Source organism: Lycorma delicatula, chromosome 1 (assembly GCF_047948215.1).
Source record: "Lycorma delicatula isolate Av1 chromosome 1, ASM4794821v1, whole genome shotgun sequence".
NCBI lineage: Eukaryota > Metazoa > Arthropoda > Insecta > Hemiptera > Fulgoridae > Lycorma > Lycorma delicatula.
This window is the reverse complement of record NC_134455.1, coordinates 29,886,648-29,913,619: the sequence shown is the minus strand read 5'-3', so window position 1 is coordinate 29,913,619 and position 26,972 is coordinate 29,886,648. Positions and strand designations below refer to the sequence as shown.

At 30.5% G+C, this 26,972-nt stretch overlaps 1 protein-coding gene across 1 annotated transcript in view; it reads left to right on the top strand.

Moving 5' to 3' along the window:
* The window catches only part of LOC142317459 (cilia- and flagella-associated protein 206), a 102,973-nt gene that overhangs the window by 38,643 nt on the left and 37,358 nt on the right, over nucleotides 1-26,972 (top strand). The window contains exons 5-7 of the mRNA XM_075354026.1: nucleotides 7,240-7,369; nucleotides 18,504-18,608; nucleotides 24,733-24,936. Coding sequence (XP_075210141.1) covers nucleotides 7,240-7,369; nucleotides 18,504-18,608; nucleotides 24,733-24,936 — 439 coding nt within the window. The remainder of the gene's footprint in view (nucleotides 1-7,239; nucleotides 7,370-18,503; nucleotides 18,609-24,732; nucleotides 24,937-26,972) is intronic.

The following is a 26,972-nucleotide window of genomic DNA, read 5'->3' as shown; positions in this document are numbered from 1 at the left end:
AAGCAAAAACGTTTATATGAAGCAGTGTCCTAAAACGTCTAACGACGTGTTTGGCGTAGGTGACCCGGAAAAAATGAAACGTCGATCGGCGTGTTTGGCGGTGAATGCGGGGTAAAATTATTCTCTATTTTTAAAATTGCAAAAAAACAGTGTCTTTGCATTTTGTGTATTTTCAATTTTTTAGCTATTACCAATAGTCTATTTGAATTTAAAAAATTAAAGTTTTATATAGATACCAAAATGAAGCTTCGTAATACAGATCATTTAAATATTCAACCTAGAAAATAGAATCTAAAATTGATTCGATTTGTTTTGAAGATGATTGTGAAACATTACATTTAAGAATATAATATTGTGAAGATTGAGACTATTTTTAAAAAATGTTATGAAATGCGTGATGTCGGGAAAGAATTTCCCATTGATTTGTCAAAATTAACTTTTGGAGGACATGGTGTTTTCAGAATAGATACCAAAATGAAGCTAAGTAATAATAAAATTACATATCAATTAAAATATTCAACATATGTAGATATTGACAGATGTATTCGAAAGGAAATAGAATCTAAAATTGATTCTGTATTTTAATTATATTCCATTATAGAAGATGATTGTAAAACATTACATTTGAAAATAGAATATTATGAAGATCGTGTGACTATTTTTGAAAAATGTTATAAAATGGATAATTTAGGGAAAGAATTTCCCATTAATTTGTTAAAATTAACTTTTGGCAGACATGATATTTTCAGAATAATTTTAAAATTCTATTAATTTTGAGATATGAAGGAAATACAACAAAAAAAAACAAAATTCGCCATTGTAAATGTAGCAGAAATTACTAAATTTAATGAATTTTGTACCCTTTTGACCCGAATTCGGGCCAACTAAGTTTTGTGAAATCAGAATTCAAAAGACCTGCTATTACCAATAGTCTATTTGAATTTAATTTAATTTAAAAAATTAAAGTTTTATATAGACACCAAAATGAAGCTTCGTAATAATAAAATTACATATCCAACACCTAAATTTAAATATTCAACCTGTGTAGATATTGATAGATGTATTCGAAAGGAAATAGAATCTAAAATTGATTCGATTTGTTTTACAGATGGTTGTAAAACATTACATTTGAAAATAGAATATAAAGATTGTGAGACTATTTTTGAAAAATGTTATGAAAGGATGATGTAGAGAAAGAACTTCCCATTGATTTGTCAAAGTTAATTTTAATAGACATGATGTTTTTATAACAATTTTAAAATGGTATTAATTTTTAATTTTAATTTTTCTCTAGAGATATGAAGGAAATACAACAAAATTCCCTATTGTAAATGTATTGGGTGGATGTACGTTTGAAAACAAAAGTAAACATGGTTCTCTATTCCCAAACACCAATAGATGTATTGTGTGCGGCCCATCTAATTATGGTAAAACAAATGTAGTTTTTAATCTTTTAGTTCAAGAAAACGGTGTACGTTTTCAAAACTTGTACATTTTCTCAAAATCGCTTTAACTTCTCTATAGAATGTTGTCAAATTTAATGATGATGAATCCAAATGAGCTATTATGAATACAACGAAAATGATCAAGTCCCTGAACCAGAGGCGATTGAACCACATTCAATAATGATTTTTGACGATGTAGTAAAAGAGAAGCAAGATAATATCAGTGCTTATTTTGCACGGGGTCGTCATAATAAAATTGACTTTTTACCTAGCACAAACATATACCAAAATACCAAAACAACACTCGTACGTGACAATTGCAATTTTTTAAACAAGATTTGAGATATAAGTATACTTCTATACAACACGCTGTTTTGTTAAGTATTTTAAAAATGATTAATTATTCCAGTCTGAAAAAGAAAATATAAAATAAACTAATAACTGCTGTACTAACAGTTGTTTAACATTGTACAATAAAAAATATATTCTTTACAATCATTAAAATGATGGAAACCACTAAATAGTAAATACTAACTTTCTTCAAGCTTATTGTACGATTAAATTTTTTCCCACACATATTACTACACATTTGCAAAACCTTGATATTATTTAAAATACTAAAGTAATTCGGTTTAACTTTATTATTTATTTTGTTACATTTAATTTTACTTATCTATTTAATTTTATTCAATTACATTTAATCTTAAAAATATTAATATTCATTTTACTCACCTGAATTAAGAAAATAAAAAATTGTCGAAGAACTGACAATAACGCAGATTCACTGTGCACTGCACTGATAGAACGTAATATGAAGTCGGTAAATTTTAGTATGTATTTATATGTCTATTGATCTTACATTCCTATTAATTTTATAAAAAAAACAAGGACGGTAGTATGTAATAAGTAACTATGTTTTTAACTTAAAGGAAAATTAATAAATAAGTAATTTGTTAATTTATAGTAAACAAGGATAGGTATTTATATGTCTATTGATCTTACATTCCTATTAATTTTATAAAAAACAAGGACGGTAGTATGTAATAAATAACTATGTTTTTAACATAAAGGAAAATTAATAAATAAGTAATTTGTTAATTTATAGTAAACAAGGATAGGTATTTATATGTCTATTGATCTTACATTCCTATTAATTTTATAAAAAACAAGGACGGTAGTATGTAATAAGTAACTATGTTTTTAACATAAAGGAAAATTAATAAATAAGTAATTTGTTAATTTATAGTAAACAAGGATAACAGTATAATAAGTAATAACAGATAAATCATTCGTTGATTTATAGTAAACAAGGATGGTAATATAATAAAGTAACGTCTAAAGAGTGATTTTAGAGAGGAGAGTAACGTCTAAGGAGTGACGTCGGATGGGGAGCTTGGCTCAGAGGGAAGAAGTGACGTTTTTCTGACGTGTCGGTGACGTCAGAGGGAGGAGTGAGTTTATCAGTGCCGTCATTGATGACTCTGGTCCTAGAACTGGCATTTTTATACTACTAGTTTTTACTTCAATATGACCGACATCAAATTGACGATAAAAATAGGGGACTTTGCTATAGGTCATATTGGATTTTCATGAAACCCTAAAACTTTAAACGGTATTGTAGTCTGTTGAGATCTTCTTTATTGTACTGAACAAGAAATTGTGGAGTAGAATGCCGAAGGGTAAACATGAGACGGAATGGCGAAATTCTATCTTCTGCCTCGTGTCCACACCTGTAACAGACCAATTCTGCCAGAGAAAGTGCGCCGAGGAATGCACTGATTGGATGCGCGGGCTTATGTGTCGCAACCAATCAGATATTTTAGGTGTCCACGTTTTGACCAGACCGCGGTTCGATACAGGAGACCATAAATATGCGTGTGTGGTGAAGATATTCATGAAGGAGAGCTATGCAAGGATTCTTCGATCTGCATCAACTGCAAAGGACAGCATTCATGTCGATCGAGAAACGGTCCTGTTTACAAAGATGAAGTAGCTGCTCAGGAAGTTAAAACCTTGCAGAAAGTCAGGTATCTAAGTGAAGCATATTGTAAAAACCTGTAACCCTAGAGCAATAACAAGTTATACTCAGGCAGCGAGTACTGTTCCTGCTCTATTGATCCAGACCAGTTCCTTAACAAGCTTACACCTACTTTGCTGCTGTGAAGATTTCAACGCACACAATCCTATTTGGAAATTGGATCGAGTAGATCCCTGTGGAAGAGAATTGGAAAAGTTCCATTTAAATTCTGACTATGACGATTCACGAACTTATTTTAATGCCAAAGACGGATCGAAGTCCTATATAGGTTTAACTTTTACATTTGTTTCTTTTGCACCGAAATACTCCTTTAAAGTCTTACAGGATATTCCCGAAAATGATCATTTTCCGGTTAAAATTACAACTGAAACTACAAGAAAAATATATCCCATCTCTAAAAGGTGGTTGTATGACATGGTAGAATGGATGAGCTGCACTGCTAATCCAAACTCCCTGAAACAATTGAGTTAACGAAACTGGTTTCCATGCTATATTTCACTTGGCATCAAGATATATTCCAAGAACATCCGGAAAACTCGAAAAGCAATCCCGTTCCGTGGTGGAAAGATGAAATAAGTGAAGCTATAAAAAGGAAGAAAAATGCATATAACGCTTTTCAAGAAACGTCCAACACTATAAAATGTGATTGGCTTTAAGGGCGTATGCGAAAAGACGACAGATTCCAAAAAACGATCCTGGCAATAACACGTGTCATCCATTAATAGAAACACGACTGGATCAGACGTTTGGAAGAAAGTGAAAGCTAGTTGTTTGCGTACAAACTTTACTCCCAAAACTTGCCTTAAATATGAAGATGAACTTATAGTTATTACAGATAAAATTGCTGAATTATTGGTAAATCAATACGAACAAGCCAGTAAAACGGCTAACTATGATAACTTTTTTAGAAGTCAAAAAACAAAACTCGAGATTAGCTAAATTTCGGAACCAGAATGAATTTTTCATATAATGTGCCATTCAAAATAGAAGAACTTGTGAGAGCGTTGGAGAAAATTGGCAATACAGCTTCTGGTTCAGACTAAATACACTACGTCAAGATCAGACAGCAAAGCACGGCTGCAAAACCTGGTTGTTAGAACTGTGTAATCAGATATGGCGGGATGGAATGTATCCGCGGTAGTGGAAGAAATCACATATTTTTCCTATAGGAACGACCGTACTTTTCAAGTACGCGTTTGCAGTGAGTACTTGACAAAAAACTTGAAAAACGGCATACCACAAGACTTGTCATTCAGCGGTAAATTGTTCACGATCGCCATCAATAAACTGATATTAGCCATTCCTGCAGAAAATACAAAAGTGTTTACTTCGATGATCTGGCAATTGTATAAACCAGCAACACTAAATTTAAGGTGAATTATAAATTGCAACGAGCGATAAACGCCCTCCAAAATTTAAAATTTTCACCTAATCCGACGTGCTGTTACTTTTCTATAGGAAGAGAACTCCTCATCGTAGTCCTGTTTTGATCACTTTTGGTCATCCAATCCAATACAAGAATAATATACGGTTTACTGGTTACAGTTGTATGGTCTACTATTAGTTAAATCCCTTAATTGGGGACTGCATATATAGGACTTGAGCGTTAAATGCAAGAAAGACCTAACATTATTAAATGTTTATCAAATATCAACTGGGGCTCAGATAAAGAGAATTTACTGCAGTTATGTAAAGCATTGGTTCAATCGAAGCTCGATAATGGTTGTATTGCACATTCATCTGCTTAAAAGTCGCATCTATGAAAATTAGATGTTAGTTACATAACAATGGAATCAGATATGCCACAGACACTTTCCGTAAAAGCCCGGAGACTACTTTAATGTCTGAAGCCTACATAATGCCATTACATTATAGAAGAGAGATCTTACTAATAATACTTGTATATCCAGCAAATATATGGCCCTTTCTGTATATACCGTAACCAATAAAACCATAAAATATTTGATAACAATCCTTTGACCACATTATAAGAATGTCGTGTTACGTATTGCAGACCCGCCAGAATACGATATTGTGAATTAACAACGAAACACGAATTGTTTTACTGAGTACATTAGCAACTTCTAGACTAGAAGTAACTTCGTGGCTTTTACCAGCGCTAACCACAAGATTGGATCTCTCTTATGGAAAAATAAAAAATAAAAGTGCAGTGATCATCCTACAGTAATTTTCGTCAGCCAACAGTATATAAAGAATATATACTCACTAACTGTTATTCCGAACAATAACAGTAAGAATGTCCTTGTTGCAAACATCCTGTTCATTCTGTATGTATTAAATCGATGGGGAAAGAGATGTATATTTACATTAAATAAAGCCTCAGGGGAAATTCTCTGAGTTATTCAGGGCGTGGCGAACCCGGCGTTTCGTTGCTTACCTACATTCCAGCGGATTACTCACGCGTTACGATTGACTGAGAATCCCCTATGTGAAAGCACTTCACATCCAGACATAGAGCCCTCGAATTTGCATGCATTGTCCAACATATTTTGTGTATTTTATTTTACTTTGTGTTTATGTAAATTTCAGGACCTTTAACACCTGTAAGTATTATATGTCTGCTTTTCGATTAAATGTTTCATATAACGTTTATTTTCATGTTTTATTAAAATGAAAGAGCCCCTTCACATTTTTACTCCTGACGATCCTGCTGGTAATTTTATTCTTTTTTCTTAGACAATTTGACGAGGATCTTGGAAGTCGATGCCCGTATAAAACAAAAAAAAAATTAATTAATTAAATTAATAAAAAAGATAAATGGATTAAAAATAAAATAATTTAATTTTTTTTTTAAATAGTTATTTAGTTTCTGATATAATAATTAATTGTAACTGTCACACAGTAAAATCTTCCTTATACGGACACTAGTAGTGAACTAAATATTGTCTACATAAGGAGAGTGTTCATGAAGTGAAAGTACCTGCTTGAAGAAATAGACACTGCAACTAAAATAAAATACAGGCTAAGTAAACACAAGAAAAACAACTTTATCAATGTAAAAGAGATTAGGTTATGATAAATGAACTAATAAAATAATCGTTAATGTATGCAGTACTGAACTTTAATTAATTTATTTATATTAATGTTTACTTAAAAATACAATAATTCAGAACATGTAACATTAAATTGGACTAAAGTTACACTATTTTTTTGAAAATACAGTACCAAAATTATTATTAACTAAATTAAAATTAAGATTCTAGCAAAAAGCTGTATAAGTTACACTCTGAGAATGTAACTGCAAAACTGTTCAGTAATTCCTTGATTACAAGCATTTATAAAAATTGCATTATTTCAACACAGAGTGGAACAAACAATAATTTGCCAATAACAACAATTACATCTTTTTTTTTACAACCAAAAATATGTCTTGGTCTATAAGTCTGTTTTTTAACTCATAAGAACTTTTTTGCATTTAAGTAACTATAACTTGTAAAAAAGAAATCTGTAATAAGAAATGTGTTTTTTTATTACTTAATAGTTTTGTATTGCTGCCCGTGATAATTAGCAATGAAAATTATTAAAAGTATACTTCTTTAATGACAAATCTAACCCTTTTTTTTTTTTAATTGGACATTTTAATAACTTACATATGTTTTCCTGCATTCTTGTTATAAGTGTAATGCATTATTTTGTTGGACATTTTCTTATATCCAAAAAAGCGCTTTTGAAAGCAGTGCAAAGTAAAAAAAATTACCAATTAATAAAATGTTTCATTTTTATATTCATTTACAGGAAATTAAATTCTGAAGTAAAAAAGTGTGAGCAGGAAGTATCCAGTAATGTTGAAATGTTAACAGGTCGTCTTAATGATTTGAAGGATTTAGTTCGATATAGGACTGCAATACCTACTACTTACATCTATGTAAGCTGTTTATAATATAAATATAATAATATAATTATTTAATTTTGTTGTGAGTGAGCAAGAATGAGAGTGAGTGAGTGAGGCAGTGAGAGTGAGTGAGTGAGTGAGTGAGTGAGTCACAATGATGTGAGAAAGACACACACACACACACACATACACTGAGAGAGAGAGAGAGAGAAAGAGAAAGAGATATTGTTAAAGTTAGAATATAGTATTAAGCACATGTAAGCATTGTTACTGGAAATGTAGTAATTCTAAGAAATTGCACTCAATTTGTCAGAATGTACATCCAAAAAAGTCATAGACTGACTGACTACGTTAGAAGGAACATCTAATATAAAGTTTTTCTCTCAAATGAACACTGCTAGCATGTACGCATGATATTGTTTATTCAATTTGTATTGGGAAGGTATATTCAAAATAATATTATATGAAGAATATTTGTACGTGTAAATAAAATAAGTTCATTAAAAAAAAATGAAAAGTCATTAAGAAAAAGAAAACTGGTTCAGTCGGTAGGATGTCTTCAAGTAGAATTAAAGCAAATAATTCTACTATAAGTGCATATTATTCAAAATAATTATTTAATCTTTTTTGTATATTTTAATGAGTATATTTTTAAAAAATCAAAATGAAAAGGTGAAATCAGTGAAAAATAGAATTAATAAGTCTACGAACATCATAATCATCATGTATAAAATAATAGTTTTATTGTGAGAAGAAAAATAATCTATAAATTAAAATGTAAATGTTCGTTTGTTAGAAATCTTAAATTTCCGAAAGTTCTTCACCAATTGCTTTGAAATGTTGACACAACGTTGCATTTGAATATGTGCGTGTTTTTATTTACCTCCAATTTTATACCTAAGATGTCACACCTGTGACAGCTAAAAACATGTTTTTTTTTAAAAACAGCGCTATCTGTTGGACGTAAAAGCAACACACACTATACTAAATATTTTACAATTGCATTTTAATGCTTCCAATATGTTTGTCTGCTATAGACTAAAAAAAATACTGGACTGATTTACTTGCAGCTAAATTATATGTAAACAGAAACTGAAACGAATATTTATTTTCAACAAGTTTGTCTAAGGTAAAATCACCGGCTTTAGTATTAGTTGTAACTTGAAATAGTTACAAATGGGCCGATGTTAAGCAATTATTATTAAATGGTTATTTAGACAAACGTGATTGTTTCATATTAAATTTAAAAATGGCAGAACTAAAACAAGGGATAAACATTAAAAATTAAAAAACACGACTGCTGATAAAATATATTGCTGACAGACATTGCTTCTTTTGTTCTGGTTTGGTTCCTTTGTGATTTTGTATTAAAAGCAAATACCTCGTTTGAATTTTGAAAATCAGAAGATTGGTTGCGAAGATATAACAGCAATTCCAAATAAGCGTGATCTGTTAGCTCGAGATTGTACTTGATGCATGCAAAAATTAGCCTTTTACCTATTAACAAATACTCCATTTGAATTTTGAAAGGTGGACGATTGTTTGCAGAGGTATTATAAGAGCACCCCTTGCACCTCCCAAAACAGCACCTCAGGGGCACCCCGTTTGTTACCAGTTGATGTTGAAGATTGGTCTAGCCTCACACGAGGTGCTCGCATCACTTCACCAGTCTAGCCTCACATACAGTCCCCACGGAAAGCCCATTATTATTATTTAACATAATTTTTTTAAATCTACTTAATATCTTATTTTATTTAACATAAATTTAATTCTATTATTTTGTATAATTTTATTCATTTGATTGATTTGAATCATTCAATTCAAATCCAATGAACTCGGTGATATGAGGCTCACATTTCACAATTCATTAATTCAGTGCATTAAAGTTTGTGCCTCAACCAGCAAATCTCCACTACTACATATATTTTTATAAATCTACATACATATATATAACCTATATACATATTTACATATCCTATGACACTCCCGGAAACATGAGGATTCCATCGCTGGGTCATTCATCTAAATCGATTCGGCCTTGAGATGCTACTGTGGAACAAACATACATACATACACCCTAAATAAAATGGTAGCACAGAGCGGATCAATGGTGGTGCGCCAGGCAGCTGCACACAGCTCCCTCCACCACTTTCTCCCGCTAGAACCAGTCCATTGTCAATTAATTTACAGATTATTTAATTTAATTTCTAAGTGTAGATTATTTTTATTTATACTTTATATTTGTATTTTTATTTACTTATTATTATTTATTAATTTTATTTATTTAATTTTATTAATAAAATAAATGTATTATTAGTTAATATTTAGCAGTAAAAAAAGGATTTTTTATTTAGCAGGGGAGTCATTGGCGCGCATCACGTGGTCCGCTCTGCGCCAATAGCAGCAGCTGGACTGGCAACTAACACAACCTCACATGAACACATGCAAGCCAATTCCCTGTTATAATGCTCATTCTTTCCTACTATAATGCTCAGAAATAATACTCATTCCTCTTCCCGGTTAACAAATAGACTTTAGTCGCCACCGCTACTCAAAACAAAGAAGATGGCATCGGCGTTGAAGTTATCACACGTAATACTTTAAATACTTCCAAAGGCGTTGTTGTGTGCAGGGATTTCCTAAGCTGCACAGAAGAAGAAGTTGTTGAAAATCTTCATCCACAAGTAGTCGTTGCATTTTGAAGATTGAACACACAACACAATGGAAAAGCTGTACCCTCCGTGTCACATGTCCTGGCATTCAACTGACCCAAGTGTGAAAGATAAAAGCTGGTTTTCATCGATTGGATGTTCGTCCATTCATCCCAACTCCATAGTGGGGGGTTTTTTGTGTGCCAGAAATTTGGACACACAGCAGCGTGATATATAAGAAAATAAATCTGTGTGTGGGTGGTGAGCCGTTACACCCTGATGACTCATGCAGGGATCCATCTCTATGCATCAATTGCCACGAATACCACTCTGTAAGATAGCATAACTGTCCAGTTTATAAACAAGAAATAGCATTCCAAGAAATAAAGACAGAAGGTCGTCTGCTACAATGTGAAGAAAATAGTGACAATTAGATCGCCGAAGACTGCGTCGTATGTTCGGTTTGCTGCTGCAACTTCAGCAGCTCCTGCAGTCCCCTTTAAATCAGGAGACATGATATATGAACTGGCCCAAGCATTATTCAAGATGGTCGAACTTATCATTAATTAGAAATTGAAAACGAAACTTAAGATATGAGTAATAAACCACTGCAGAAGATAGCTGATGTTACTAAAACAAAGATTTCTTCTCCACAAAGGATTGGGCTGTCGACCAGTTCTAATGGCAAGCCAAATGAAGCGAAAGCTCAGAGAAAATTTGTGTCAGATACAACGCAAATCAAAGTTCAGGTCGAAAAAATCCCTATACAAGGATCTGAGAAGCCGGACATAAAGATGTTAGAAGATAAAAATTTTGAAAGACCATCAGTGAAGCCTCCGAAACCTGAAGGTATTTAAACGAGAAGGAGAGCACTTCAGCCGCCGAAGTAGAGATGGACCCTAGAAAAGATCACTTTCTCCATCGAATTAAGTACTACAAATTTTTTAAGCATGCTATTTGGACTGAAAAACACTCCACCAACCTTCCAACGAATAATGTACTATGCGGAATTCAAAATGATATATGCATTGTTTACCCTGATAATATTATTTATTCAACTAGTTTCAAAGAACCTATTTTAAGATTTAAACATGTTTTTGATAGACTTAGATCCGCTAACTTCAAAATTCAATTAGATAAAACAAAATTTTTAAGGAAAGAAGTAGTGTATTTAGGACATCTTTATTAGATTGTGAGCGCATATCCAAAATTATATAAATAAATGTGAAATTTGTTTAAAAACAAATTGCAAAAGAATACCTTTAAATTTAGAAATTAATTTGACTCCAACACCTTCTAAACCACTACAAATAATTCATATCAACAGTATTTCTTTAAAAAAACAAAACTTTTTGCCAGTTGTAAACAGCTTTTCTAGGTATGCACTATATTTGATTGCAGGATCACAAGCATCCCAAGTAACTGATAAATTATTAAGTTATTTTACACATCATGGAATTCCTGAAACAATTATTTCTGATAATGGTTTCAAATCTAATACCATTTTAATTAAAGAATTAGTTCAGATACACAAAATTAAGCACACTCATCCACCGTCTAATTAAATATGTAAAAGATTTCATTCTTCACTAATCAAACATATTAGAATTTTTAATAACTGACCAGAATTTAAAAATTAAATGTTGAAAATAAATAGAATATGTTATTGATTCCGTTTAAAATTAACACCATATGAAATTCTTTATGGACATTTTAACCCAAGTTCATTATTAGAAGTAGATATGGAGCAGCAGGTAATAGATTATGTTAAAAATCATAAAGAAAGTAATGAAAAGATTTTATGAACATGTAAAGGTAACTTAATGAAAAAACAAAATTAAAGATTCAAGAAAAAATAAACATAAACAAAGAAGATTTACCACAAATCCTACCTGATGTTTATGTCAAGACTGTTCAAAAACAAACTCGAAAAATAAATATAATAAAGGAAAATCAGTTCAATAATAAACAACAAAAAACAGCAAAATAGAAGTTAGAAGACATTAAAATAAAACAATACAGCAAAATAGAAGACATTACAATAAAAAAAGTAAAATTAATTTGTTGAAAATTAAACGACGTCGAAAGATTAAGCAGGTACAAAAGAAAAACCATTCCTCCAATACCGAAACTAATCCTTATTTAAAAACTGTTGCGGGTCCTTCTTGTTCCTAAAAGGAATTTATTCGGGAGTAGCCGAAATAAGAGGTATATCTATCAATTCAAGAATAGTCCTGATAGAATTAGATTTAGCCAAATTAGACAATGTAAAGTCTTATCATACATTTATAGAATATTATACTGTAGTTTAGATAAAGTATTTAGTAATTTATAAAATTTTAATAATATTTATAAATATGTATTAAATTGTTTTAATAATAATCAGTTGTATAATGCAAGTAAAAAAGAAAATTTTGCAACTGATAATTGTCATAAGTATAGAGCTTAGTAGCCTAATTATTTCTAATTTATTAATCATAGGAAAATGTTAGTAAAAGAATGAAATTGTTTTGTTAGGTAGTAAAATAAGAAATAAAAGAGGAATTGTTCATGGCTTTGGTTCAGTCGTTAAATTCTTTAATGGTAATTTGAATGCATATGATGGAGAAAAATATGAAAAATTGGTAGAACGAATAAAACATAAACCAGGTGATATTGTAAGTCAAATTAATGACCAGTACTCATACATTTTGTAAATTAGGAACGCTGCACTCCAGGTTATGTTAGCTAGAGAGTTATTTAATAAAATAGAAAAAGATTCCAAGTATTAGGCTAATCAACTGCCATTGAAACCAAGATTAGAAAATATTAGAAAATTTGTTAAAAGTTAGTGTTAGATTGGTTCTAAGGATATAGTGTATTTTCTAAGTTGCCAATTGTAGAACAATTAGATTATAATTTGTATAAATTGATTTCTATTTCAACTAAAAAAGTCGCAATATATGACAATTGTACCAAAAGTCAAATATTTGCAACAGCAAAAGTTAGAATTTGAAAAATAAAAAATTATAGGCTTATATAGTAAATGAAAATAAAATGAACTTTAAATATTTATGTTCATTTAAAATAATATTCCATCAACAGATAAACTAAAAAGTCTATTATTCAGTCTAGGAATACAAATGATTGTAAATATGTTTTTTTTAGAAGTTAATGAAAATTTAATTAAATGGATACCAGAGACACAATATTTTTTGGCAATTTTTCCCGCAAAAGGAAAAATAAAAATTGTAAATTAATAACAACAAAAACACTTCAAGGAATATATCTTATTAATACTAATAATAGTAAAATTGCAAATGGAGATAACCAGCTACAATATGAAAGTGAAAGTCGCGGACATCTAACATTTTTAGATATTAACGAATTAAATTTTGAAAAGGCTCAATACTCAGACTTTTCTGTAAACTTAAAACTTCAACTGTAAACTTAATGTAAAGTTTCGCCATCGAATTCACATTGTTAGCATGTATGCATAACACTGCTTATTAAATTTATATTTGGAAAGTATATACAAAATACGAGTAATATTATAGAAATAATATCTATATGTGTAAATTTGATATGTAAATAAAGTAAAAGCTTGTTTATTAGAAGAGAAACTTAATTAAGAGAAGTTATGCTTTTATATATATATAATATATAATTTTTTTGTCAAACTTACATGATTATTCGTTAAATTTATATATATACAAAGTTGTCTGAAAAGTTTTGAGCCTCAACAGGAAGATGGCAGCACTCATTAACAAAAGTTAGGGAATGTATTCGCACATGTGTTGAAAGGTACTCATTAATATTTCAGCCATTTTTGGATGCCCAGTTGTTGTTTGATAATCGTTTTAGTTAGCCATTGTGAGTGTTTTTTGTGAAAATGGAAAAAATCGAAGTACATGCTGTGATTAAATACCTGCATTCAAACACAATATACCTACCAAAATTAAATCCGAGTTGGATGCTGTTTATGGGGACTCTGTTCCATCATTTGCCACCATGAAAAGATGGGCAGCTGAATTTAAACATGCTCATACCAGCTTGGTTGATGATCAGTGTTCAGGACGACCAAAAAGTGCAACCACCACCGATATCATCAAAACATTTCAGCAAATGGTACCGGACGACCGACAAATTAAGCTTAGAGAGATAGCAGAGGCTATTGGCATATCAAAAAATCATATTTGTCATATATTAACTAAATAATTCGATATACATAAGCTATCTGCACATTGGGTGCCGCGTTTTCTCTCTTTGATCCAAAAACAGATTCGATTGAACATTTCCAAGGCCCTGCTGGAGCAGTTTAAAAATCTGACTCATTTTTTGTGACGATTCATTACTGTAGATAAAACGTAGATCCACCACTACACTCCTGAGACGAAACAAGTCAAAACAGTGGACTGGAAAGGGTGAACCTGCTCTGAAAAAAGCGAAGACTGTTCCACTGATCGGGAAGGTGATTGCGACTGTTTGTTGGGATAGTAACGGAATTTTGTTTATTGATTATCTTCAGAAAGGTAAAACAATAACAGGACAAAAAACGATAAAATATTACGCATCATTATTTGACAAGCTAGAAGGCAGAAATTGCAAAAAAAAACCACATTTGAAGAAGATTTCATCAGACGAGGAGGTTATCGCATATGTAAACGTCTATTTTGCGGAGAAAGACGCCAGCTACTATTTGGAAGGGTTAAAGAGGTTAGAGTATTGCTGGAAAAAGTGAATTGAATTGAAAGGAAACTTTGTTGAAAAGTAAAACTAAATTTGACAGATATATTAGGCTATATTAGGCTCAAAACTTTTCAGACAACCCTTGTACATAAATTTAGCGGTGTCTGAATCTGTTACTCTTTAACACAAAAACTACTCAACCGATTGATCTGAAATTTTGCATGTACATACTTTTTATGCTTGGAAAGAACGTAACCGTTAAGAAAGTTTCACAGTGTCAATCAAGATGCTGGCCATTTTAATTGCTTGTAGTAACAATAAAATTATTTTCCTTGTCAGTATTTAATTTTATTATGGCCTCAGTTGGTCAAATCAAATTCGGAAACCATTTGCTTTTTTTGAAATTAGATTTTCTCAAAAAAGTCTCTTTACTTTTTTCTTAGCTCTTTCAATTATCGAAAAAGGTAGCTTTAAAAGTGGGATGCTGTATGGTGCAGCAGCTCAACCATTACAACCATTGCCACCTTTACTGTGTGTGCACGTGCACGTGTATGTGTACACACCAAATTCCACTTGCCACCACTCTCTTCACTAAAAAAGATGAAATAAAGAAAACAAAAAATAAAAAAGAGAAATGATGTACAGTCATCTTCTCGTGGTGTTGTCGGGTAATGCTAGGAACTGTGCAAAATATTTTTTACCCATATAAAGAACAGATAACTGCAATTTTTGAGTTGGGGATGATTATTTTGACTCCTGCATACTTTCAGATCACTCAGTTTCAAGTCCTGGGCTGACCAAACTGTTGCTCTTTGAAATTACAGACTGGTAGTTTTTTCTGTAAACTGAACAGTTGTTATTTGTCACTATTATTCTCACAAGCATGATGATAATGAACACACTGGGATGGAAGCTGAATGAAGCGAACCCTGGCAATATACGAGAGTGTATATATATCTATAGAGAGAGAGAGAGAGAGAGAGAGAGAGCATTGGGAAAATAACAACTTACATACCTATATATACAGTGTAATATGTTGAGGGATTGTATTCTGTGCTCTGTGAGTAATGTTTTCTCCAAAGGTTGGTAATCCTGTGTTATGTACTGTTTGCTTTCTCGAGCCAGTTAGGTAGGTGACCTTGAAAAAAGAAAATTGTCTGGTTTTTTTATATTCACTGTTTGATCGCCCCTTTCGAACTTCTGAGACCATGTCTTTCCGTTTGCGCTCAGAATGGTGTTAATTTTAAAACAGCCAACATTTCTCTTTGAATCTGATCTCTGTGAGCATAATGAGTACATACAGACAGTGGAAGATAGGTTTCCCATTAGATCTCCATATACACCAATTACTAATCTATAGTGTTATTGTGATAATTGATAAATTTAGGGATATGGGATCAACCTACCAGGTTGGTCTAGTGTCTTCCCAAATCAGCTGATTTGGAAGTCAAGAGTTCCAGCATTCAAGTCCTAGTAAAGTTAGTTACTTTTACACGGATTTGAATACTAGATCGTTGATACCGTTGTTCTTTGCTGGTTGGGTTTCAATTAACCACACATCTCAGGAATGGTCAAACTGAGACTGTACAAGACTACACTTCATTTACACTCATATATATCATCCTCATTAATCCTCTGAAGTATTACCTGAACAGTAATTACTGGAGGCTAAACAGGAAAAATAAAGGAAAAACATTATCACAATTGACATCAAAAGATGCATGTTGTTTTTCTGTTGAGATTCAGAGTGTTTATGTTTATAAAAATGTCATATAAATGTGCTGGTTTTACCAAAAACACTTCATTCACAAAATATTTTGTATATTTGGTTCCTCCTGTTTAAGAAAAATACAAAATTTCTTGTTGCAGTTCAAAAGTAGGAGACAATATATTACAATGAAAGTTATTACAAAGTCTGGTACAACAAAAATAGTTGTAGAGAGCCTTTATTTTCACATAGTTTTTTTGTAAAATTTTGTTTTCAGTGACTGAATTTTTTTTACAGTTTACTTCATTCATTATATATACGAAGATCTGGTTCATTGTAGTGCTCAGATATTTTGAAGAGATTCCCTGTGAATAACACATGTGTCTACAGTACTTCAGGAATTTTACTTTGAATAAAAGCTTGCAATCAACCACACATAGAAGAGCACCAAAAATACAGACATCAATGCATTTAGTCCACTGCAACACTGTTTTCCTTAGTATTATAAAAATTCTAAGGATCTTCAACAAGTTTTGAGCCTTTGCATTTGGAGTGATACTTTTACAAAGGAGAAGATCTTCTACAATGTTATTGCCATCTATTAACCATACTTAGCAAGTCAAGAGATCATCATTATTATCTATGACCTCATCCAACTGCAAGCCAAATTCCATCCCTTTTAATTTTTCAGTTAATTGATCATTGAGATCCTCTGCTATAAGCTGTATTCTGCAATTAGTAGTGTTATTGGACAAAGGCACTTTGGAGAGCAGCTTCCCAGCAACATCACCAATCATAATGTTTACCACATCTACAGCTGCTGGTATAATAGGTTCTTCTGTTATTGAATGGGGCTGCTCTCATTTTGAAATTATGCGTGCTACCTTGTAAGATTCTAGTAAAGCATTGTTTTACATTGATGCCTGCTTATAAAAACTCCTGTTTTGCAGATTTAACTCTTTTATCTTCTTAATAAACAAAATTTATTAACTACACTGGAATGAAGGGTTCCTAATTTACATGCATTCTAATGCCAAAACTTTTACACAAAGAACACATTGTAGCCACTCTTCACCATTGACGTCTCTCAACATAAAACCAAAGACTAAATAATAATAATTAGTTGTCATCATACTTTTGATTTTTACTCTTCATTACTCTTACCACTGATTGATAGTGTGCTCTCTTCATTTTAACTCTCGCAATATTTATTGCTGTTCAGTAAAAACTGATCCATTTTTTAACAAAATGGGAAAAAATACTTCAAAAACTTTACTTGACTTGGTTGAAACAATACTCAAATGATAATTCTCAGATGAAACATTTCTAAACGGAAAAGGATGTCTTGAATGAATATCTTGAGAATATGTGAATGAATATTCTGATATTCAGTTAAAGATTTTAAAATTAGAAAACATTATGATAGAATATGGTAAAAAGTGAATGTTAAAAAAAAAGTATTGAGTGCAGGAGAAAATAAGCCAGTGAATGAACAGGAGAAGAATTACGCAAACAAGCATAAATTAAATGAAAAAACAAATTTGTAAAACAGTACAGGTCTTAGTGACCATGTTAATAGAAGATTGAAAAGTGAAAATAATATAAATAAATGAAAAACAAAAGTTAAGGAAGAATTTTTTTAATGGAGGAATGAGAAAAACTGTTACCATATATTACAATGGAACTACATTTGAAGAAGCATCTTGTAAAACTTTATGCTTGGAGAGCACTTTGCATAAATGTGAAACCATGAGACCAGAAAAAGAAAGTGAAATGTTAGTGGTGTTTAAAATGTGCTCATGAAGAAGACTATAAAGAATTGATAAAAAAAATACTAGAGGGATCAAAAGAAGGTGCAAAGAGAAATGGCCAGAAAGGAGTAAAGGTTGTATACAAGATAAAAGGAAATGGTACTGTTAGGAATTCATAGGTTTAGGTGGAAATCATAAAATGTAATATGTAAAAAAGTAAAATAGTATTACTTTGAGGTAAATGTGATTTGTAAAGGTGACATGAGATCTTTATAAAGTTTTTTATACTAAAATATTTTACCTGTTTCTTCATTAGTTTTAAGTCACAATGATGAAGTATTGCTTTAATAATGTGAACACTATAAATAATTTTTTTGTTTTTATTCCAGCCTATATTTATGCACGTTTCTGCTATTTGGTGTTGTCTTCAAGATCAAGTAATTCTTTTAAGTGCCTACAATAAAATTTTACAGACTTTAAAAGAGTTCATTCATGTAAGTGTATGAATATTTGTATCGAATAAATTACATTTTAGTTTTTACACAAAGTAATATTAGCAAATAGTTAAACAAAATGATTACTATTTTTTTTTAAACTGAATGATTTTAATTTTTTAAAAATCTTTCTTAAATTTACCTTACACTGGTTGCAGTTAATGGTTGAGTTACCTTCTTCAATGACACCTTACAATGGTTGAGTTACCTTCTTCAATGACACTAGCCCTGTTGTTTAACATCATAATTTAGGCTAATGATAGTGCTGATTGTTTTGTGGAGTTAATAAAACACAAAGGTTGGTTGTGGTTGAAAAGTATGTAAGATTTGATTTCATCTATATTTATTTAGTATATTTTATGGTTTTTATATTTCATCTACAGTCGATACAGTGTATTTAGGTTTGTTATTAATGCTGGTCTACTTGTGATGTTTTTATAAAATAGTTTGCAAATGTTTGCTCTATGTTGTTTTTTGATTTTATGTGTTATTTCTTGTTCAATGCTCCATATGTTATTCTTTCACTGTCATGTTGGAGTGTTGCAGAGGGTTAGTGCTTGACTTCTGATGTGGCAGATTGGGAGTTCAAAGGGTCCCTTCCAACTGGACCAGTAATATTTTAACTTAAATAGCTCCTTGACATTGTCTATTAGCTACCATTTTGTTTTTGGGTTCTAATTAGCACAACGTGGTCTGGGATTTCAGAAGTGTGGATAACAAGTGTAGTTTCTATATGAAAGAAAGATACAGCTGCCCATGGGTCACAAATCAGGAAAATTGCTCTAGACATCTGGAAATTCACTTAATCTAATTTAGTTATTGTTAATCTGTTGCTGTCTTACAATTAACTGGAATAGATGGAGATTCAGTTTATTTATTTCTGAGGCATAGTATTTGTATGGTAACTTTATATTATGTGTGATGACTTGTTTTATATTCTGTATTAGAAACATACATTTTTGATACAAATATTACCTAGCATTTTGAATTTTTTTATTTTAATCTCCGTTTACTAATGCTTGCTACAGAAAGGATCACATCAGTTGGTTGCCTTTGCACTTACTGTTCCACCCAGAATTGCTCTTTGGGAGTATTCAGACTATCTTTAGTGAACAGAATATCACTTACACTTTGACAGGCTTGGGATGCTGATGTGTAACAGTATATTGGCTCAGTAAAGAAGGAAACTACTTGATTTCTCACTTTTCCTACAACCCTGGCGTGGTATACTGGTTATTCTTGCAAATGGATTTCAGGAGTGCATGAAAATAAAATGTATAATCCAATAGAAAAAATATATACGTTGATATGTATTTATTATTGTGACAGATTACTCCATGTCTGTTTGTTGGCCAAATATACATAAGAATATTGAACAACAGATTAGCCGGACAGAAAAGTCAGCTCCTTCATCTTCTGCTCTTAAACTGTAACAGACCTGACTACATGCAACCCCTTTTGAAGTTAATTTTTTAATTAGAAAAGTGGAATTTTTAAGCCTAACCCAAGCATTTCAGCCAAATCACTCTCAACAAATTAATCTCTCTCCTATTTACAGTCTTATCTTTTTTATATTCTAAATATAATTTAAGGTAAAATTTAGTTTCTATTAATATAATTAAAAAGACTGAACCTAATCTTTCTTTGATTTTTTTTAAATTTTAATAATACTGGTATTATTAATACAAACAACTTAGCATTCATTGAAGACTCAGAACAAGAAGCATTTAACCAATTGGTGATATTAAATGCTTTTTATCCTAAAGTTTTCAAATTGTGAATTTTGCTCGATGATCACTAAAAAGTTTTAAATAATAGAAACAATTAGAAAAATTAAAAAACATGACAGCCAAAAAAATAAATAAATAAATCGAACTAAAAAAAAGAAAACAAGGTAGGGGAATAAAGGACTAAACATTGTTAAGCAGCATTTAATTAAACAAAATAATGAGTGACCAATCAACTTTCAGAGTTTTAATCTGTTTAAATATACCAGGGGGTGTAAAAGTAGGTATACAGTTGTAGAGTTCTAGATTTCTCTTTGTTAGTAGCTGTAATATTTTATACATAATGCATTATTTATTATGAAACAAACCAGTACCTTTAGGAGGACATTATTAGAATTACAATTATAATTAAGTACAATCTGTGAGGTGTTCAAATTGCTGCCTTCAGCATATACACATTACTGCAGTCTAGTTTCTACAGTCAGCACACTTTTACACAGACATTTTTGTCATTATTAATTTCTAGATGGAGCTAATTGCATTAAATTTATTTTATAATTTGTAAATTGTTAAGTGTACTTGGAGGTGTATCAAATTCTATAGCCCATTTTCATCGAACCATTTCAGTGTTCTCAGTCTTCTAGTATTGTTTGACTATCCACTTCCATTGGTTGATGGTTAAATTATCAGCCATGATTAGCTGAAAAATACTAATATGTAAGTAATTAAGTAACTTAATTAAATACCTTATTAAGTAATAATTAAATAAGAAATAATAAATCAAGTAATACTTATTATAACTGTATACCTACTTTTGCCCCCCCCCCCCCCCGTATTTTTCACGTTGTAGAAATAACAGGCATTTAAGGTTGTATAATGATTAAGTTTTCACTAGATCTCACTTTTGTCCTTCAACAAAAATTTTTAAACACAGTCAAACATTCTTTTTTTGTTCGATTTATTTATATTTTTTTTTTTTGGCAGTCATGTTTTTTATTGTTTTTATTGTCTCTATTTAGTGTTTATACAAATGTCTGCTCAAATAATTTTCATTAATGCGTACTGAATTGTGATTTATTTTAATTAAAGAACACAGATGATTAAATTTCTCTTTACAAAATTTAATTGAAACTTTTATTGTAGCTTATGATCAAGTTTCAAACAGCTTAAGAATCCTACAAGAATACAAATGTATTTTTGTAAAAATGAGCTGTAACAACACAAGTTAATAACTTGTAGATGCATGAATATATTAACCTGTGTTTCGTCATAATTGTTTATGTGTCTTTTCAACAGTGGACTTATTGGTGGTGCTGTTGTTAGTGTCACCTACCTTGAACTACCTTGAATAGGTTAGGAAAACCCCTTTAACAACTTTTTATTTAGTTATTATTTTCTCACACAATTACATATTTTATTTGTAATAATAATGAAAAGAAAATCCAATAAAACGATTTTTGCAATATAACATAAGATGTGTAACTTGTATGAAAATTTAGGTATCCTCTATAGACAATTTCATGTTGAGTGTAACCATCACAATAACATTTTATAAAGTGAAACAGGAATTCTGAGATACACTGCCAGCAATTTAAAATAACAATAACAATCTATAAATATTGTAATCCTAAAATAGTAATTTCTTTTAACAATTTCTTCAGTAAATAGATTAGAATAACTTTTCAATTTCATCGATTTCTAGTAATCATAAATAACATAGTATTGTATTCTCTAAAGTTTCTTGATTTCTTTATATTATTAGTAACAAATTGTACACCTTTGGAGACACAAAAGAATAAAAATGTCTACACAGTTCCAATTTCAGCTAAGGTAACACGAATTTATCATTCCTACTTAAATTATTCTTGGCATTAATGTATGTATAGTATGCATACTATATACATTACTATATTACACCTATTATAAAAATTGTTAGAACTCTAAAAACATACAAATATCTTAAGGGTTTTTTAAAAAGTGGAAAAGATTCGCTGCATCTATATTTATTTGAAAACATTCTAATTGCACCTTTTTGCTACTTGTTCATTTATGAAGTAGTTTTATCAAATTAGATGTGCTTGAAAAATTTGTGTTGTTCAAAGAATGTTGAGACCACACATTACAATTTAATGTGTAAATTTGCATATTGGGATAATATCTTTCCATATTTGTTCAACTTCTGTGAGATAATTAGTAAAGGTGGTTGTTTTCATGTGAAATTTTTTCAGTAAGCAAGGTAAAATAATATGAAATTCATCTTCGTGTGTGTGTGTGTGTGTGTGTGTGTGTGTGTGTGTGTGTGTGTGTGTGTGTGTGTGTGTGTGTGTGTGTGTGTGTGTGTGTGTGTGTGTGTGTGTGTGTGTGTGTGTGTGTGTGTGTGTGTGTGTGTGTGTGTGTGTGTGTGTGTGTGTGTGTGTGTGTGTGTGTGTGTGTGTGTGTGTGTGTGTGTGTGTGTGTGTGTGTGTGTGTGTGTGTGTGTGTGTGTGTGTAATGATTGTTCAGTCTGCACAAGGAAGTTTTAATTTGTATATTTTTGGATTGTGGGTTATCAGTGACAGATTTGTTGATTTGTATAGACTGGATGACAGTTAGAATTTGTTTAACTATGCATGAACTATACTAGCTGAAAAAATAATACAAGTGCACAAAAAAGAACGAAGGTTTTAAAGCTATTATTTCTTAACTCTTATAGTAATGAATTGCAAATAAAATGAAAGTAGCTCTTACAATTTTTCCCTACATATTTTCAATGTGAGCATCTTGATTTTTGTTTTGTCGCACACATCAAACTGATAGAAGAGTTCATCTTGTACTTTAAACAGCATGTCTGGAGTAGTAGAAGCAACAGCTGTTTCATTCTTGCACCTCAAATCATGTAGATCAGTAGGTAGTAGAAGCACATAAACAAGATCCTTTATAAAGCCGTTGATATTACACAGAGAACTTTTAATTTTGGGGAGTCCCTTTTGTATTGTAAGACTTCAAGGGGATTTTCTGATCTCCAGATATGGACATTATGTGAGTTAACTTTTCCAATAAGATGAAATGTTGATTCATTGTTAAACACAATTTGATCATGAAAGACGTCATTTACATGTTGCAACATTTTGATTGGCATGCACAGCATAGTTTATAAGGCATCAAATTTTGTAACAACTATAAATGGCATAAAAACAAATGTAAGCCTTTTCTTAAAGCATTCTACACCATCAAAACGGGCATTGCTAGTTATGCCATCATAACTGGCATTGCTAGATTGCGGTTAGCCTTCCTACCACTATTCAGGAAAGACTACTTGATGTGTAAACTTATCCAATAGACATAAAACATTAAAATCCTGATTTTATTTTTTGTGTTCTTGGTATTTCTTGTCATTTTATTATTTAAATCATTAAATTTCTTTAATTTATTTATTTAAATTTCATTAATTTCATCATTTAATTAGTCATTTTCAACTGTCTAATTTTTATAGAGGATTTATATTTATTATTTATTGTCATTTTTTCATTGTTTTTTTAATTATGGAGAAAGTCTGTTTTTTATTGTTAAACAGACTTATAAATGCAGGTTTATTAATATTTTATTTCAGATGTTATATTAGTAATACTGGGCCTACTTTTGATAATATAAACTATTTACATAAAATAATTTTGTTACTAACCTTATTTCTTTACATTTCTATAACAAAAAAATTAAAGTTTAACTATCTGTTTGTCTTAGTATGTATTTTACTGAGTAAAACACTTCATTTTCCTCTCTGTCGGTTTCATTTGAAACAGTTGTAACCAAATTCATTGTATTATCAACTTTTGGTTCTTGCCAGCGGAACTTTCTTTAGTACTTTTTATGTATTTACATTTTAGAATCCAAACTTTCATCCAGTATCAGAAATTCTTTCATGTAACTATTTTACACAAGGTGAAGAGGATTTGGAGTTCATTACAGGTTATAAAAGCTACTGCCACTGAATTGTCTAATTATCCTTTAATATACTCTTTTGTATTCTCACCTATTACTCAAGAACCAATTGTATAAACTTTTGCTAAGTTTTTACAGTAATAAAGTCCATTAGAGAGTTGTACATTTTATTAAGACAATCTATCTTAACCTTATTTTAAGTTATTTCATATCAATTTTAAATTGATCAGATGTGTTCTACTTCAAAAGTGTTTACTTGGACTTAAAAAACCAGTTATTATTCCTTTCTTATAATATTTTTAACACTTCTATCTCTATAGCAAGAATATATTCACAGTTTATTCATCCATGTGCATTTAAAATTAAAATAAAAAAAATTACCACGGTAAGCATAAAAAATACTATTTATTATTTATTTCTGTAAATATCATACATCTTTGATTTATGTATTTAATTTATATTAATGCATTGTTAATCAGGCATTTAATCAAAGAACACACCTTCTAGAGTCATTACTTGATGATAAAATTAAAAGAGATGCAAAGGCTGCAGAAGAAGTCCAAAAATTGGAACAAAAATCACCTTGCACAGCTATTAATCCATCAAAAATACAAAATTGTCGTGTTTTTAGTATGCAAGATAGAAGTCAAAAGTTCTCAAGTTATGTATTTGCTGAACCTAAGGTAAGTGGGTATTATTTTAAATAAGACCACATATACATTTCAAGAATATAAAATTACTAGTAATCTGCTGGCTGAAGGCAGAAATTTTTACAGAATAGGACTGTGACAAATAAATAATTTATACAATAACATGAAATAGTAATTTATAAAAGTTATGAAATAAGAATTATATATTATGATTTTATTATACAGTTATCACAAATGTACATATGTAAAATTTCTTCTAACTTTTAAATATACTGTTCTTTTACACTGTAGATTGTGGTTAAGGAAATTAATAATATGAAGGGCCAGAAATTGATTCCACAGGTTTGGCCTTTTGTGGCAATCAACATAACAAAAAAATGATGAACTTTTCTTGCTATTGTTAATGATGGTGTTATGATTAAATTCTAAACTCTTTCAGTGATATTAATATTTAAATTGTTACTAGTCTACTATTACAATGTTGATCACTTTTCACTGAAGTTTAGGAGTTTTTGAAGTAGTTATAAAAATTTCACAAAATTTGTATAACTCCTATAATGCTAACTGAAACTAACATATTTTCAGCTTTGATATCGCTAAGGTTTTGGTAAAACTTGATGTTATTGAATTACTTAAATGTTCTGTCTTAAGTACAAAATTATAGTATGAAAATGTGTTTTTAATACAAATGTATCCAAAGGCTGCAGGGCAGTGATAAAGCTTGTAAAAAATCATGCAGATGGAGCGCAAGTATCAACTAAATTCATTAAGCTTTGCCTCTGACTCTTACTGCTTTTCAAGAAAAAAAATAGGGTCAAATTCTTTTTGAATAGCCTATGCACTTTATTTCTGTCAAAAATTTTTCTGTTTATTAATCCATTATTTTTCTATATTATCTTTTTTTTCAGTAATTCCTTAATAAATTTACTTTTTTTTTATTTACCTCTTTTTCTAGTTTTTTAATATTTTATCGTATTATAACATAATAGAATCATAATATATATCTGTAATACCATAATATTTAATTATTTGTATTAGCTTATGCTCAGTTACTTAAGGTTGATATGAATTTTTAAAGCATGTGAAAAATTTCATGTCTGACCAGAACTCAAACACAGAATTTCTGGCTGAAAAGAAGAAAGATATTACCGCTTTTATAATAATAATAAAATAATAACACTGATAAACATAATTTTTTTTTCCTAAAATGTGATCCATGGTTTTATTCTGTTTTTTGATGCAAAAAGATGTATATGAACTTAGAATCTTTCTATCACCCACCATTTTTGAAAAATGTTTAAATTTTAATTAAAGGATTTTTTCATTTTTCAATGTATAGTTAGCATTTTAACCTGCTACATTGCATTTTGTTAGCTCATTTTTTATTGTTTAACTTTGTTAACATAATTTTTAAGCTATAAAAAAACAATACTAAACAAAGAATTAAATCATATCGTAGTCACATATTATGACATCATATCAAATAATGAAGGTGAGCCTTCATGGACAAGATTAATCATGTCTGTGCAGGTCAAAACATGTAGCTGAAAACGCAACTGTGTTGTTTGTATTAAGCACTGGATTTAGGAATGAATTAATTTTGTTCAGTCTTATTGCTGTCTTAAGTTTGTTAACATAATGTCATGTGTCATAATGCCTCAAAATTGTGTAAATTATGTGGTTGCCTTTTCTTATGTGTAAGGTGAGTTTATTGTAAAATCAAATAGAAAAATCATTACACCTTTAATTAAAGCATATCATTTGTACTTTCAGTATAAAATTGGTGATCAGGATAAGATGTGGAGGCTCCTTACATAGTAATTGTTCTATATATTTAAGAGGATGGCTGAAAGGTACACAGAAGGCTTTGCCATTTGGTGTACATATAGTTTAAAGGGAACCAAAGGATCGTGTTACCGATTGTTACTTTTGTTTAACAAGTGTGTCTGGAATTTCTAAAAAAAATCTAAACATACTGTAAAATATCCTTCATTGCAATCTGCAATCAGGTCTGTACCTCACAGTGAAATTATTCAAGTTCCTGAACCACCTGTGAGTGTATGTTTCGA